This window comes from Strigops habroptila, chromosome 9 (assembly GCF_004027225.2).
Source record: "Strigops habroptila isolate Jane chromosome 9, bStrHab1.2.pri, whole genome shotgun sequence".
Taxonomy (NCBI): Eukaryota; Metazoa; Chordata; class Aves; order Psittaciformes; family Psittacidae; genus Strigops; species Strigops habroptila.
The window spans coordinates 20,194,123-20,210,813 of record NC_044285.2 but is presented as its reverse complement, the minus strand read 5'-3'; the positions used below and the strand labels follow the sequence as shown (position 1 = coordinate 20,210,813).

General features: G+C 58.6%; 2 protein-coding genes across 2 annotated transcripts; both read left to right on the top strand.

Annotated features, from left to right (window-relative positions):
* Positions 1-2,190: 2,190 nt before the first annotated feature.
* On the top strand, positions 2,191-7,370 carry ISLR2 (immunoglobulin superfamily containing leucine rich repeat 2). The gene is made up of 3 exons (XM_030498452.2): positions 2,191-2,455; positions 3,348-3,559; positions 4,078-7,370. The coding sequence occupies exon 3, from the start codon at positions 4,084-4,086 to the stop codon at positions 6,175-6,177; it is 2,094 nt and encodes a 697-aa protein (XP_030354312.1). The 5' UTR covers positions 2,191-2,455; positions 3,348-3,559; positions 4,078-4,083; the 3' UTR covers positions 6,178-7,370.
* A 3,335-nt stretch (positions 7,371-10,705) lies between these two features.
* ISLR (immunoglobulin superfamily containing leucine rich repeat) lies at positions 10,706-14,792 on the top strand. The gene is made up of 2 exons (XM_030498450.1): positions 10,706-10,785; positions 12,206-14,792. Exon 2 carries the CDS (start codon positions 12,214-12,216, stop codon positions 13,462-13,464), a length of 1,251 nt encoding a protein of 416 aa, XP_030354310.1. The 5' UTR covers positions 10,706-10,785; positions 12,206-12,213; the 3' UTR covers positions 13,465-14,792.
* The last annotated feature ends 1,899 nt before the right edge of the window (positions 14,793-16,691 follow it).

Genomic DNA, 16,691 nt, shown 5'->3' with positions numbered 1-16,691 from the left:
TCAGACACTGGAAGCTGCTCTGAGGTCTCCATGCAGCTTCTCTTCTCCAGGCTGAACAGCCCCAATGTTCTCAGCCTGTCAATTCACTCCATTGAGCCTGAGAAAAGTTACTTAGGTTATATTCCTAATACGCCCATCAGCCTGCTAACATCTCACAGACCATCAGGAGCAAGGATGAGGGGTCAGTCCTCTTACATACTTTGAGAAGTAGTGAGGCAAAGCTGAGGGAAGACTTACCTAGGTGGAAGGAGATGCTATATTGTCTCTGGCTAGCCAGGTCCTGCAGCCAGGATGCTCCCAGGGTGGGGATTCATGCACTCACCTGATCGTGGAGGAGGTGGTTTAGGGCTAGAAGCTAGAGAAACCAGGAGAGCCCAAACTGGAGGTTCAGCCTTCTCCTTGTTAAATAGGCAATGCCCCCACCACCATGGGGAAGAGGGCTTCTCCTTCAGATACCACCTGGAGATTAATGGTGTAAATCAGCAAACCCTCATTGACCACAGTGGTGATTCAGGGATTCCTCCAGCTGGGTAGAGGAATTTATACCAGTGGGAGATGTCACCCCAGAGCTGCAATGGTCAACACCAGCTGTGGACCTGGTCCCAGCCCAGCTTCTACTTGTCACATGCACAGGAGTGTGCTGAAACTTGGGGATGGGGCAGGTGTGGTGTGAGAAGGAGAGGTTGACAGGCCCAGAGCCTACTCTTCCTTCCTTCCTTCCTTCCTTCCTTCCATCCATCCATCCATCCATCCATCCATCCATCCATCCCTCTACACCTCCATCCTCCACCACTCCACCTTGGAGCTCTCACCTGAGAGGACCAAAGAGCCACCACAGAACACTGTGCTCAGTCCATGGGAAACTGAGGCACAAGTGGTGCCATGAACCCCACACATCATGAATGGAAAGGTGGATGGATGGTGCAACCCGTGCCATGCTGCTTCATGCTACAATGCCCTCCCATGTGTCTAGGTCCTAACCTAGACACCTCATCTGGCCCTCAGGAGCAGAAGGAAGGATGCATTATCCATTCCATCACACACGCCTCATCCCTTGACCCATTTCTAGCACAAAATGCTGCCTCCAATGCTCCTGAAATGCTGCAACTCTATCTAGGACACTTGGGTTTCTTCCTTTTACATGATGAATGAGGTCAACTGGGTAAAAGCTCAACCAGAAAACAAGTGTCCTCTCCACGGCGGCCACATCTTTGTGGCATTTTAGCCTATTTTCATGCTTCTTAAACAAAGTCTATGGTCCCTGTGCCTCTCACCTGAGCTCTGCAGCCCAAGTCCCAGACATGGGCCAACACCAGCAAGGGCTGCCCCATGGTCCTGCAGCCCCACGGTGTTCAGAGAGTGAGCAGAACGAGGGGAAAAATGCCTATGAACCACAGCTCCAAATGTCTGATGCTGTAATTCCATGAGCTGCCAGTGCTTGGAGAGCATCATGGTAAGGGTGAGGACATGCTTGGGTGGCCAGCCAGCCATGGGGATGGGGAGGGAGTGAGTTAGCCCGAAGTTCAGTCCTGAAGATGCTGAAAGCACAATGATGGTTCAAATGCTGCTCCAACAGGAAGGGAGACCAGGAGGCGCTGCCTTATAGATGTCTGTGCTGGAGTTGAAGTGATGCCTCTCCTACTGTGGCTCCCTAGGGGGAGGTGGCCTTGTCCATCTCCTCGGGCTTGTCCCCTGGACCATGCCCAGGGCTTTTCTGGGGGTTGCCAATTGGGTTGGGACAAACCCGTGCCAGGGAGCGTGGAGATGAACATGGTGTAGGTGGCCACGATGCCACACTTGGGCAGTGTTGGTTCACTTGCATGGAAACAAGGTGGGTTTCGTGATCACCCAAGCTCCTTGCCCACCCTGTGGGTGTCACCCACTGCCAGCCCTCAGATTGCAGGGCTGAAGGGAAACTGAGGTACGTCTGGGGCTGACCACTCTGTCCTACGTGTTCCCCAGGGACCAGGCGTCAGGGTGGGGGCTTCGGACATGGTTCCTGAGGGGCAGAGGTGCCTGGAGGCTCAGACCTGACATTCTGCTGTCAGGCAGCTTCCCCTCTCTGCCCCTTCAGCCACCAACCCCCACTACAATCCCCCCGCTTCCTGCTCCTCGTCCTTGGGAAGAACACGCCCATCCCCTTGGCCTCGGGGCGGGGATGCGGAGCCGGGCTCCCTCCGAGGCAGAAATGACCGACCGGGCTTTTACTCCGCGTACGAGCAAGCAGGGAGGAGGCGAGCCCCCCTCAAAGCCCTTCGGGGCTCCCCAAACCCGGGGTCCCCCGGAACGTGCCCAGCCGCCGCGGGGGGAGGAGGAGCCGCAGCTCAAGGCGGGGCCGCTGCTGTCGCGACAAGCCGGGTCGGGGACAGCGGGAGGACCGAGCTGACCCACCCAAGCCCATGCGGAGCCCGCCCCGGCCCCCCTCCACCGGCAGAGCTTCGGAGCGCAGCCGCCGGTGGGGCGGAGGATGGAGGGATGCGGGGGGCGAGGGGGGATGATGGGAGGGAGGAAGGAATCGATCCCGCTCCCAAAATCAATGATTTCTGGGGATTTCATAGCGGGGGAGAGGCCAGGGCAGGGCCGGGGAGAGGTGGGGGAAGACAGACCCCCATGTCGAGGAGAAACTGCAGAGGGGAGAGTGGGCACCCTCTTACCGCGCCTTTCCGGAAGGTTCAAACCTTCAGGAGGAAGATGAGGGGAACGGTCCCATTCCGGGACCCCCCGTCCCCCTCTTTGAGCCCTTAAATGCCTAAAAGCCCTTCGCAGTCGCTGGCCGCCCTGCAGAAGGGAACCACCCGCGACGGGACGGGCTCGGGCGGCGGCACAGCCGCGCATCGCCCCGAGAAACACCGCAGCGACCGGGCGGGGGGGGCAGCAGCACCGGGGGAGGCTGCTGGGAGGGCTGGGCTGCGTCCCGAGCCCCGGTTCCCCGTCCACAAGCGCTTCCCAAAGGACGATATCCCGGACGAGGGTAGCCATGTCCCGCATCTGCCCCGACGGCATCCCGGTCCCTCCAGGGAGTGGGAAACGGGGACCGAGGGGTGAGAAATGGAGGGAAAACGGCGAGCAGTGTGTCTGGATGAAGGCTGCTGCCGAGTGCGAGCGAGTTGTACTCGTTGCTGTGCGGGGAGGGCGTTCGTTCTGGTTATTGTATATTTTGGGGAGGGATGAAGGGAGGGAGCGGGGCGCCGCGCCCGCCCTGGGAAGCAGCCGGGTCCGTCCCCGCCGGAGGCTGGCGGTGGGTGGGTGGTGGGATGGGAAAGGGGTGGCGAGGAGGGAGGGGGCAGCCGTGCGGAGGGGGAGGCTGGCAGAAATGCTAATTCCTCCTTTCGCTCTCTTCTCGGCAGCCCCAGTGCCCGTACGGCCCCGCTCCGGCTCGCAGCTCAGCCCGGAGAGGTGCGGAGGGGGGTACGGGTGGGGTCCCCCCAACCTCCTCGCCGCGCCCCTCACCGTCGTGTCCGGCCTGGCGGAGGCTCCTCCGAGAGTCGGGAGGAGGATGCGGAAGACCGGTAACGGCGAGGAGAAGGGCTGCGTGTTGCTTAACGCCACTTAGGAGCGGGTAAGGTGCGGGGTCAGCCCCGGTGCGGCGAGGCGGGGGGTGGTGGGGGGGCGTGTGGTACAGGGGCGAAGGGGTGGGTCAGAGGAAAGGGGAAAATAGGGAAGGCTAGACCTAGAGAGAGATGGAGAAGGGAGGGAGAAAAGTAGGGACAGGGCGAGAGAAAAGGCTGGAAGGAGAAAGAAAAAAAAGGAAAAGCGGAAGAAATAATAGGAAAAGGAGAAATTAAAGCAGAGAAGAAAGAAAACGAGATTTAATATTTTCGGGGGGGGGGGGGGAAGGTGGAGGGGAAGCCCAATCGAGACAAGGAGAAGAGAGTGAGAAGGGTGGGAAGAGCCACGGAGGAACGGGAGGAAAGCGGTGGAGAGGAGGGGAAAGGGGAAGCGGGAGGAGAAGGGGCGAGGGGTGAGGTGGAGGGGCAGCGGGGGGGGGGGCGGTAGGGCCCAGACAATGAAGCGGGTGGGGAGCGGGTGGGGAGAGGGGGCAGGAGCCCTGCGAGCCCCCCGTGTGTCCCTTGTCAGGGGGAGATGGCCCCGCTGCTGTCACTGTGGCTGATGGCCCTGCTCGGCCTGGCCCGGGCGTGCCCCGAGCCCTGTGCTTGCGTGGACAAGTATGCCCACCAGTTCGCCGACTGCGCCTACAAGGACCTTCAAGTGGTGCCCACGGGGCTGCCCTCCAACGTGACCACCCTCAGCCTCTCGGCCAACAAGATCACCTCGCTGCAGCGGCGTTCCTTTGTGGAGGTGACCCAGGTCACCTCCCTCTGGTTGGCACACAACGAGATCCGCTCCATCGAGCTCGGGACCTTCTCCATCCTTGTGCAGCTGAAAAACCTCGACATCAGCCACAACCAGATTGTGGATTTCCCCTGGCAGGACCTCTACAACCTCAGTGCTCTCCAGCTGCTCAAGATGAACAATAACCACATGGCTGTGGTGCCTCAGGGAGCTTTCCACACCCTGAAGGATCTCCGGTCCCTGCGCATCAACAACAACAAGTTCACCACCCTTGCAGAGGGTATCTTTGACTCGCTTAGCTCCCTCTCCCACCTGCAGATCTACAACAACCCCTTTGAGTGCTCCTGCAAGCTCCAGTGGTTGAAGAAGTGGATGGACAGCACTCTCATCTCCATCCCCGAGAAAGACTCCATCACCTGTGCCCTCCCGGACCAGCACCGAGGAGTGCCAGTGGGGAAGATCCCAGATGTGCAGTGCACCTCACCTACCGTGCAGCTCACCTATTACCCCAACCTGGACACCACGGAGCTCTTTGATGGCTTCACTCTGACGCTGCACTGTGCTGTGACGGGTACCCCACCACCTGAAGTGAGCTGGAAGATCCGCACCTCCAGCCAAACCCTGGAACTCAATGGGAACCCAAAGGAGAGCACTGGGAAGGACCTCCCAAAACAGGACCCTGAGCGCTTCTTGGTCTTCAAGAACGGCACGTTGGTGATTCCCCACCTGAGCAAGCGGGAGGAAGGCACCTACACCTGCCTGGCCACCAACGAAATGGGGAGCAACCAGACCTCGGTCAACGTGGCTGTGGCGGGCACCCAGAAATACCCACTGCAGCCTGGGAGGGACCCGCTGGGAGGCAAAGCACAGCCAGGTGACAAGAAGCCTGGGGCTAAGGGAGCAAAGAACAGTGTGCTCATGCCAGATGAGAGAAGCAAACCCCTCGGTCCCACCCGGCAGAGCCAACCATCCATGGCAGCTGAGGTGGAGTCCACAGGAGACGGGCAAGTCCCTTTCCAGCTTCCACCCTTTGAGAAGAAGTGTGGCTCTGTACAAACCAGCAAGTACATTTCCAACCACGCCTTCAACGAGAGCGGCGACTTCAAGCAGCACACGTTCGACCTGGGGGTGATTGCTTTGGATGTGTCAGAGCGTGATGCCCGGGTGCAGCTCACACCCACCTACGTGCAGCCCGAGAAGGTCCACCTCAGGATGCTCTACCTGTGCCAGGAGAGCAGGCAGGGTCACGCCTTGGTCCAGTGGTCCAAGATCGAGGAAGGGGTGAACTCGTACTGGTTCCAGGGCTTGAACCCCGGCACCAACTACTCCGTGTGTCTCACCTACCTGGGGGAGGACTGCCAGGTCCGAGTGGTCTTCACTACCAAAAAAGAGATCCCCTCACTCATCATCATCGTGGTTGTGAGCATCTTCTTGCTGGTGCTGGCCACCTTACCCCTGATGGGGGCCACATGGTGCCACCTCCTCTCCAAGTACCAGGGGAAGACCTACAAGCTCATCATGAAGGCCCAGAACCCAGACCAGATGGAGAAGCACATGGCCGCCGACTTCGATCCCCGTGCCTCCTACCTGGAGTCCGAGAAGAACTTCAATCCCAGTGAAGTGGGTGAGGCAGAGGTGGAGGAAGAAGATGAGGAGGAGGATGACGAAGGAGGCAGATGGAGGGGGAGGAGAGAAGCCGAAGGGGCTCCAGAGCTGGAGCGAGAGGAGAGCGTAGCGGCCAGCTCCATGGTGGAGTCGCAATCCAAAGCCAACGGCGAGGAGTTTGAGGTCCGCTCCGAGTACAGTGACAAGCTGCCGCTGGGCGCCGAGGCCGTCACCATCTCCCAAGAGATCAACGGCAACTACCGCCAGCGCCCCCGCTGAGCCTCCCCGCCCTCCCTCCCGGTCCCCTCCCGGTCCCCACCTCCCCTTCTCACCCCCCCCGCCGCCTCCCGGGGCACCGCCGCTGCTTTTCCTCTGAGGAACGACCGGAGCACCCTCAGCAACGCCCGCCTGACCTTCCTCCTCCTCCTCTTCCTCCTCCTCAGGCGGCAGGTCCCCGGGGAAGGGACTTGGCCCCGGGGATGTTCGGTGCGGGCGGGACGTTTCTCCCAGGATTTCGTTTCCGTTTTGGGTACCGGCGGTCTCCTCGCTCCCGGCTCGGCGACATCACCACAACGATTCCCGGTCCCCCGCCCGCCTCTGCCCTCCGTCCGCCCCGTATTTTGTTTCCCCTTTAAGGAAAAAAACGAAAACGATGAGAAAAAATGGGTAAAAGAAAAAATCCCGGTATCCCAAAACCTCTTTTTCTTGCTGGATACAGTTCAGTCCCCGGCGGGTCCCTGCCGCTCCGCGGTCCGGTCCCGCCGCTCCCTCGGTCCCCGGTGAGTCCCCTCTGCTCCCCGGTCCGCTCCTGCCGCTCCCCGGTCCGGGTCCGCCGAGCCCCGATTCGGCCCCGCCGCATGCCGGTGCGGTCCCCGCCGCTTTTCGGCGTTACCCTCCCCACTCCCCGCTCCACGCCGCTTCCCGATGGGTCCCCGCCGCGCCTCGGTCCGGTCCCCGCCGCTCCCCGGTGGGTGTCCATCGAGCTCCGGTGCATCCCTATTTTCCGCGGTGGGTGCCGTGGCTCCCCGGTGCCGACCCCTCCCCGCTGCCCGGTGGGTGCCGGGGCTCCCCGGTGCCGTCCTCTCCCCGCTGCCCGATGGGTGCCGGGGCTCCCCGGTGCGCATCCGTTCAGCACCGGCGGGACTGGACAGCTCCGCGCCCCCAGATCGCTCCTCCGGGGTGGCGGCTGCGGCCCGACCCCCCCCTCTTCTTCGGTCCCATCCCGACTCCCCAGCCCGGCGGGACCCCTCGATGTGTGTTGGGTAGAGTAGCCTTGTAGCCAAGTGTCTGTGCCGTAGACGGGCCCGTGCTGCCGGCGGGGACCCGGCCCCGGGAGGCGAGGGGGTCACCGCCACCGCCCCCCCTTAACCCATCCCTCCGGTCCCCGGGAGCCCCGGGACCGGCGAGAGCCGCGGGCGCCTTTCTGCGAGCTTCTGTCTGTGAAAGAGTCAATAAAAGGGATTGAAAGTGGAGCCGGGTCTGTGTTCGATGCGGGCGAGCAGGAGGTTGCACCCGGTGTCCCCCCGGCTCTGCCCCATGCAGAGCCCGGTACAGCCCAGTACAGCCGAGGGGACCCCGAGGAGGAGGGAGACGGCGTGGAGGCGCATTGCCGCAGCTACAGGCAAAGCACACACACTGTAAATGTGTATATATATATTTATACCCATAGACCATGCTGCACACAGTATCTATCTTTTATTTCTGTATATACATATTATATATAATTCACACACATATTATATATGCAGCTACACCCTCTATATACACATCTCTGCTCTACATGCTCATTTTATGCACACACACACGGTATATACACACAAATAATTCTACACTCTCTGTGCACACATTTCATAGACTCACAGAATTTCGTGTGTACTCAGCCTATACACACAATAAATATATGTAAATACAGCATAGGCATGAAAATATCATAAACCAAATATAGTCTGTGGATGCTCTATAAAATCATTATATAAGAAATACAAATATTTTCCCTCAGCACATACACACACTCTACAAACACCCCAATACTCATACCATATGCGTAGGCAGCAAGAATACATAAAATTGTACATACAATGCATATAAGCTGTGTGTATCTATGCACACACAATATATATGCTCGATATACGTACAAATACGTGCTAAATACCCACACTATCCATGTATGCAGGTTTTTTCTCCGTGCATGCAAACACCCAGCGCTTGTCTCCTATACACACCCTGTAGGCATGTATATACACGACCATATCCCCAGCACTGTGCCGGGGACAGGATGGGGTTAGTGTCACCCCAGTCCCCAAACAATCCCAGAGCAGGGGTGATAAGAAGGTGTCCAGTGGATTTATGCCCCCTCCCCAGCCCTGCATCCCCATCTCGTCCGGACAATGATTTAAGCCCACAATTACACGGCGAAGATTTAAGGCTGCCTTTGATTGCGTTTCTTATCTGGAGCTACGAAGCCACATGCCCTCCTGGTGTCCCTGCTTGAGAGACAGTGTCCTGCTGTCATGTGGGGATGGTCACCCACTCACCAGCACCCATGGGTGGCCCCTGAGGCCCCACCGGTGCCCCTCACCCTCCCCGAATGCACCCTCTGCACCCCAGCAGATCCCCTCTGAACAAACACTCATTTCTCCATCCTCCAGAGGATGATTTGCTATTTTAAACCCAGCCTCTGCATCCTTCTCCTGCGGCACGGAGCATGGGGGAGACAGACAAAGCAGGTCTGCAAGCAAAGAGGCAGTGAGCAGTGGGGTGCCCACCCAAATCCCCCAAATCCTGGGAATTTGAGGCTGCTCCACAGCAGCCCAGGTGTTTACTCCAGCTTTTAAACCCCCTGTGCCAAGCAGAGAGTCCCCTTTCTAGACAAATCCCCTTCTGCAGATCCACTTATAATTGACTTTCATGCTTAGAAACATACAAGGAATAGAAAAAGAACAATCGTTTTGGCTTTCATTTAATTAGAGAGTAATAGATTTCCCCACCTAACAGATCTACAGGGAATTTCGCTGTGATGAGCTACCTCCCCGTGCTGGTTAATGTTGAAATTTGCTCCTTTTCAGGGCGGGGACTAATTAGCACCCGGTGCCCAAAGGCACATGAAGGGGTCAGAGATAGAGTCCTGCATCCTCCCACCCATTCCATGCTCAGTGGGGACTGGAAAGGGTTAAAGCATTCAGGATGGCTCAGCCCCTCCTAAGGCATTAACCCTTCTCCAGAGCCTGCCGCCAGCCTGGGGATTGAGCTTGCACCCACTGTCACACACTTACAGTGTCACCTAAACTGGGAAGGCGTCTGGCACCCTTTGTCAGAGACAGCCCAGGGATAAAGAAGCTTTTATCCCCCTCCCATCCCAAAATTGTCTCTTATCCTGGATCAAAAAATCAAGGGATAAGAGCATTGCCATGTCGGTATGGCCACCGCAGTGCTGCAGCACTCACCCGCTGAAGGGGTTGGGACTGTGGTCCCCATAGGAGGGCTCAGAGCAGCATCTTTCATCTGCTCCATGGATGTGAGTGGGCAGAATGAGGCCTGGTCCTCTGCAGTCACCCCTGCCCTGCATCCCCCAGCGGTTCAGCTCCCCCAACCCTTGCACAAAGGCTCTGAAGATGTTCACAATGTGCTTCACAGCATGGGAGCTGATGGACCACCCTCCTCCAGCCAGATATCAGCCTGCCCTGCTCCGGGGTGATGGGCACCACTGATATCAACCCATGGGAGGGTCAGGAAGCAACCTCCACACCAGCACACCCAAGAGGGGCAGTGCCAGCCCCCACAAATGCCTCACAAAGCAGGTCCTGACCCCCCTGGACAAAACGCCTCGCTGACCCGTGGTGGCACATCAGCACGTCCTGCACCAGCCAGGCTGCGAGCCTGCCTGATGAACTGCTCTAGATTCAAACTAATCCCCTTCTCCCTTGCACGGCGCTATTTTTAACGCCAAGTCTGTTCACAGCCTGGCCTCAGCGACGGCTGCATCAGCACAAGTGTGAAGACAAGGGAGCTGTGGTTGGGCTACGCGGAGCTGAAGCTCTCCAGGGGGGCTCCAGCTTCCCTCCCTGCTCCATCTTCATCTTGCTCAGGGTCTGTTCCAAAGAGGGGCTGGCTTGCTCCAGAATGGGGGTCCTTGCACGTCTGCAGACCCTCTGCTTCCACGCTGAGGGTGTCTGATACCAGGTTGCTCCAACCCCAGCCCCACAGCAGGCAGGTTTCTTACCAGAGATACCCCAGTTCGGCCAGTGGGAGGGCAGGGAGCAAGGACCTGCTCAGCATCCCAGGCCTGGATGCTCTGCCCAAGTGGTCCTGGAGGCTGGAGGAGGAATGCTTCATGATCTGCTTTGAAAAGCTTTTATCAGCAGTTAATCGCAGGGCAGAGGAGATGGCTCTGGGTGACCTCCCTGTACATCAATGCCTGTCCACCTTCCCCTAGCACCCTGACAAAGCCTCTGGGCACCCACCTACCCTGTCACACATCCTGCCACCCCGGAGGCCCCAAAGGCTTTTCCCCCTTCTTAGAGGAGACTCCCCAGCCAGAAGCACCCTCCATGCTCTCCTGAAGCCACTCATCCTCTGCCCTGTCCCATAGACGTCCCCTGCAAGTGGTGGGGGACGAGATGGAACCCAGGATGCAGGGCGGTGGGGGGGGCAGGTGCTCCCCCCGCTCCGGGGACAAGGGGGGGCCGGGCTCCGGGGGAGGCGGGCCGAGGACGGGCCCCCGCAGCCGTTTTCCGCCTGCGGGAGTGGGTCGGTGCCATGGAAAACAAAAGGGCCCGTGGGACGGGGAGGGGAGGAGAAGCCCGGCGAGGGCCGAGGGAACCGGCGGTCCCGTTTTCCCCCATTCCAGAGGAGCGAGGGAGAGCGGGCTCCATCCCCGCGAAGCTGCCGGTGAAGGGGCCGGGGAAGGGACCTGGGGGGCCGGGGGTAGCTCCAGGGCCGGGCCGGGGAGGGAAGGAGGGAGGGCTGGAGGGTTATTCACGGCTCTGGTATGCGGCGTGCGGGCCCTGCTCACACCGCCCCGGGGCCGCCTCGGCCCGCCCGGCCGCGGGGCAGCGGGAGAGGTAACGGCACCCCCGGGGGGATGCTGGCGGCGGGGACGGGTGAAGGGGGGCTCCGGGAGACCAAGCTCCGCGGGACAAACCCCCCGGTGCTGTCTTGGTGGGGGGGTGTACCCCAAGTCCTGCCCCTCCCGCCGCATCCCGGTCGGCGTGATGGGGATCTGCCCATGCCGGGCAGGCTGGGCTGGGAGAGATACGAGGCACCCCAAAATGACACCCTCCAGGGGCTTTAAAGGCATCAGCAAAGCTTGTTCTCCCCCCCATCACTGCCGGGCTCTCACCCATCCATCACCCCCAGAACTCTGCGGGGTCCTTCACCGTCCCTTGAACCCCATCACTGGGGTGGTCTATCCCTGCAGGACAGGACCCTTTGTGTCCCCTTTTGTCCCCCTCCCCAAGTTGTTGTGCGGGTCTTATTCATCCTCTCCTTTGCCAATAAAATGCCCCCGTCCCCCCCTTCTTCCTGCTCTAAATGACAGGGTTGGGGACTGGAAGGAGCAGCAAAACTTGCCTACAAGGCAGAGACAAAGGGGTCTCGCTGCCAGCTCCTTGCTGAGGCGCAGTTAACCTCTTCCCTGGTGGGATGCAGCTTCCAGAGGCCAGGAATAGAGCACGCACAGTCCCCTGCCCAAGGCAAGAAGAAGGGGAGTAAGGAGTTAGCTCAGAAGTATTTCTCTCTAAAGACTTCCAGCAGCCTGGGACCCCACACTCTCTTGCTGCGAAAAAGCATTTGAGACGCTGGTTTTTTTCCATGACATGGAAAAACATGGAGATGGGGGCTTGGTTTGAGGTCTGAGAGTGTGCTGAAAAGCCGGACAACTTATGGGCTCCAGAGGAGGCGGGCTTAATGGTTTAAGGGAAGGCTGGTTGTGAAAGAGCTGTGGTTGCTCCGTTTCGCCTCCTTCCAGCCTCAGCAGGGTGAACTTGGAACCCCGAGCTCCTGCTTTTCATCCCCAAACCTTGAGAAACAGCATCCCAGGGGCTGGATTTCAGCCAGGATTGAAAAGAGGCATTTTCTAGAGGGGGAAGGAAAGGGTTTAGGGGGAATTTCTCTGCTCACATAGGTAGAAGGCTCTGCTCTTGGTGAGGAAATGCCTTCCTCAGCTTAGGGAAGAGTATTTTGAACAGCCTGGGGTTAATCACATGGATGCTTCGCTCTCCTGCTGCTTTCTCTTAGTATTTGGCAAGAAAACACAGATCCCCATCTCGGCTCGACCCGTCCTGTTCATTCCCCCCCTCTCTGTTCCCAGGAGGAAGCATGAGGCCCCTGGTCTGCTGGCTGGGGCTGGCTGTGCTCCTGGGGCCCTGTCTGGCCTGTCCCGGCCCCTGCTCCTGCTCCACCAAGAAGAATGGGCGGCTCTTGGCCGAGTGCGCCTACAAGGACCTCCAGGAGGTACCCAAGGGGCTGTCCTCCAATGTGACCATCCTCACCTTGTCAGCCAACAGGATCGGCTGGTTGGGGCAGGCTTCCTTCGCCGAGGTTCCCGAAGTGCAGTCGCTGTGGTTGGGCTACAACCAGGTCGGGGTGGTGGAGCCGGGGGCTTTCTCCTTGTTACTGCACCTGAAGAACCTGGACTTGAGCCACAACAAGATCATGGATTTCCCCTGGCAGGACCTCCGCAACCTCAGCGGCCTGCAGATCCTGAAGATGAACAACAACCGCCTGGCCGGGCTGCCCAGGGATGCCTTCCACTCCCTGAAGGACCTGCGTTCCCTCTGGCTCAATGACAATGAGTTGACCACCTTGGCCGAGGGCACCTTCGATAACCTGCCCTCCCTGTCCCAGCTTCAGATCTTCAACAACCCCTTTAACTGCTCCTGCAAGGTCTTCTGGCTGAAGAAGTGGACTGAGAACACCTCTGTGTCCATCACCAAGGGGGGTTCTACCCTGTGCGTGGCTCCCGGCAGGATGAAGGGCAGGGCAGTGACAGACATCCCCGACCACTACTGCGTTGCCCCCTCCGTGCAGCTCACCTACCTGTCCAACCTGGACAACACGGTCATGTACGACGGCCTCACGCTGACCCTGCACTGCAGCGTGGCGGGCAGCCCTCCACCAGAGATCAGGTGGAAGATCCAGACCTCCAGCCGCCGCATCGAGATCAACGGGCCCAACGTGGCGCGGGATGGAAACGTCAAGCAGAGCCAAGAGCACTTCTTGGTCTTCAAGAACGGCACCATGGCCATTCCCAACTTCAGCAAGCAGGATGAAGGCATCTACACCTGCCTCGCTGTCAACGACGTGGGAACACGGGATGTCTCGGTCAACGTGGCCTTGGCTGGGTCAGAGAATCCAGCTGAAGATCTGCTCCGAGATGACCCCCACGCTGGCCACCTTGGGGACCGGAGCTGCTATAAGGGGGACGAGATAGATCCTTCTGGTACTGGAGAAAAGCTGGTGATCGTTTACCACATACCAAGGGAGTCCAAGAGCAGGGCTGGAGGAGCAGTGCCCCAGGTCCAGCTGGGGACGCTCCTGCTGGCTTTGGGCATCGCACTCTGTTGTTAAAGGGGGGAGAAGGAAACGGTGCCACGGGGGTCCCCCTCTTTCTGTAGCATTTATCTTCATGTAGTGCCATGCCTTTGCTGAGCTTCTGGGAACTGTGGGCGGTCAGGAGTGAAAGGGGGCCAAGACTCAGGCCCAGGGTTGGTAGTTCAACCCCTCCTTAGATGGGGGGTCAGGGCTGGGCTTTGTTAGTTGAGAGCTTCAAACAAGCTCGGGTGATGTAGAGCAGATCTGCATTGTGCTGCTGCTTTCAGGGGTCCAAACCTGCCACCTCCTGACTTATCTCCCTCCTGAGACCAAAGCAGGATTAAAGTCCATTGTCAACAGGGTGACCATCACCCATCCCCAGAGCCTACCTCCACCTGCAGCAGCAAGCTCTGACCAGGGAGGGCATCTCTGGTCCAGCAGCACCAAAGATGACACTCCTGCTGTGACCGGTGCCCGGGCCCTTGGCCGGCCAGGCGCATCCTTCCTACCACCAACCTCACATGAAGCACCAGGAAGAGCAGGACCAGTCTTAGAGTAGGGGAATAGCATGGACATGGGATCCTGGGGGCCCAGGGGACATGGATCTGAGGGACAGAGGTATGGTGGTGCTTTGTAGGCAGGAGGGGTATGGCAGGACACGCTGGATGGGCCTGTGGGCTTGGATCAGGCCATTGTATGGAGCAGAAGAAGCTGTCCCACAGGCTTCAATCCTTCAGGAGCACAAAGGGCACCCACTGGCTGGGTGCTGGGAGCACCCAGGGTGCCTGCACCCTTCCTGCATGTCGCAGGATCAGGCCCTGCCGCCCTCAGTACCTTTCCCAGATGCAGCTCATTTCCTCCCTCCCCTTTGCCTTTCACTGCTGAAGCCTGTGGTCCAAACTGCTGGTCTGGGCTGGACCCACCGAGCTGACCTGCTCCAGCTCTGACCCCAGCAGGGAGGGATGGAGCTCAAAGAGATGAAAACAATGTCCCAGCGCTCCTCTTTGATGGCAAACCAAGCAGGGGCTGCATGATGGAATGGGAGGAAGAAAGATTGGGAAAACCCAGATGAGAGAGACAGAAACTGAGCTGACCTATAAGGCATAAACAAACTCCTTAAGTGCTTTAGCATTCCCACACGGGACATATATACCATACCCGGCTGCCTAGGGTGCTGGGGAACCCCTTGTCTCCTGGTGGGGGGGCTAAGCATATCCATCTCCCCTACCCTGAGGTATAGGTGACCCAGCTCTTGTGTCTTCTGCCAGTGCTCGCCTGCGGGAGCTGGATGGACCCCTGCAGCCCCCTTGCCTTGTAACCAAAGCTGTATGGACAGCAATAAATACTGATTGTTGTTTTCTAAACCGGCTGGTCATGCTGCCTCTGTGCACCCCAAACCCAACACATCTGGGGTACCACAGTGCATAGAATCCCAGCCTGGTTTGGGTTGGAAGGAACCTTAAAGGTCATCCAGTTCCAGCCCCCTGCCACAGGCAGGGGCACCTTCCGCTAGAGCAGGTTGCTCCAAGCGCCTGTGTCCAACCTGGCCTTGAACACTGCCAGGGATGGGGCAGCCACAGCTTCTCTGGGCACCCTGTGCCAGCGCCTCAGCACCCTCACAGGGAAGAGCTTCTGCCTCAGAGCTCATCTCTATCTCCCCTCTGGCAGGTTAAAGCCATTCCCCTTGTCCTGTCCCTACAGGCCCTTGTCCAAAGCCCCTCTCCAGGTTTCCTGGAGCCCCTTTAGGCACTGGAGCTGCTCTAAGGTCTCTCCTTCAGGAGCCTTCTCTTCTCCAGGCTGCCCCAGCCCAGCTCTCTCAGCCTGTCTCCAGAGCAGAGCTGCTCCAGCCCTCACAGCATCTCTCCACTCTACAGCACGCTGAAGCCAGGCCATGCTGAGCTTCTCATCAACCAGCACCCCCAAGTCCTTCTCTCAATCATCCCCAACCCTCTTTGCTCAGAGGGCACCCAGTTTCCCCCTCCAGCTCCCCCAAAGCCCTCCCACAATGACCCTGGAGGAAGGATACACTTATAGGACACCCCCAACTCCTCCCATTGCTGCCTGCAGCAGGCAGGGGAAGGCATGAAAGCCAAAAGCAGCTGAAAACCAGTCTCAAGCCTCCACACAAGCTCTGCAGCCCCGCAACTGGGTGTCCAGCCAGTCTGCAAGGTTAAGGAAAGGAGCAGCCAAGGAGCTGCTGTACGTCAGCACAGCCCGGGTACAGCGCCGAGGGCTCCGTGGGGGTCCCGAGGCAGAACCAACCTCTGATGCTAACAACCAGGCACATGTTTTTCCCATTACAGGCAGAAAGGATGAAAAACATCACAGCCCCAACAAGAGTTTTGGTTTCATTTCAGAGAATACAACTTCAAACAGGAGTTTTATCGCAGCCGGGATACTCCCTTCCCTGCCTGCCTGGGAATAGGGGGTACAGGAGCTTATTCCTGCAGCCTCAATTGGCAACAGGGGTTGGAGCCTGGGATATGGATGAAAACAGTAAGATCGAGGCTCTCAGCAGCCATGCCTGAAGGTCTCTGCCTGCCTTGCCAATCTGCTGCTCCCCCAGCTTTGCTGGTGCGTGGCTGTTTTGGCACCAGAATTGTGAATTCCTCTGTTCCCACCAAGTTCACTCATGGATTTATGGCAAATTATGAGTGGTATTAAGCATCACTCATTTATAACAAACAGAGCACCCTGCTGTGTGGCTCTGGATTAGATGCTGCAGGTGATATTGCACTTTGCATCATCATCCTGACCCACCCTGGCCACCAGCTCATTCAAGCCTGTGATGCCACCACAACCCTCATCATCTCCTCTGTCCCCCTCACATCTGCAAAGCCACAGCACAACCCAGGCCTGAGTTTCCATTCCCCACAGGGGCAGTTTTGCATGAAGGGCTGTTTTTGCAGTGGGATCATCTCCCTGAACCACCTCACCATCAGCTCAGGGACTGGGTGGAGAGGACTGCAGATGCACAGGGGCAGAGCTATTGACGTTGGGGGTTAGAGAAGAGATGTGAGGCCACCACGAAGAAGAGGAGCTCAGTTCACCCCCAGGGCACGCTGCTTATGTCAAAGAAGGGAAAGAAAACAAGCAAATCAGTGAAGTCCCCTCCTGCCAAGACATCTCCAGGAAGCCTTGGGCAGGGCTGTGTAAACAGATGCTGAAATCCAGCTCCACCCATGGCCCGGAGCTGCCAAAGATTTTAGGGATTACCAAGGCTGCCTCCAAAGCCCCCGAGCCTGGAGATGGGATGGGCTGCA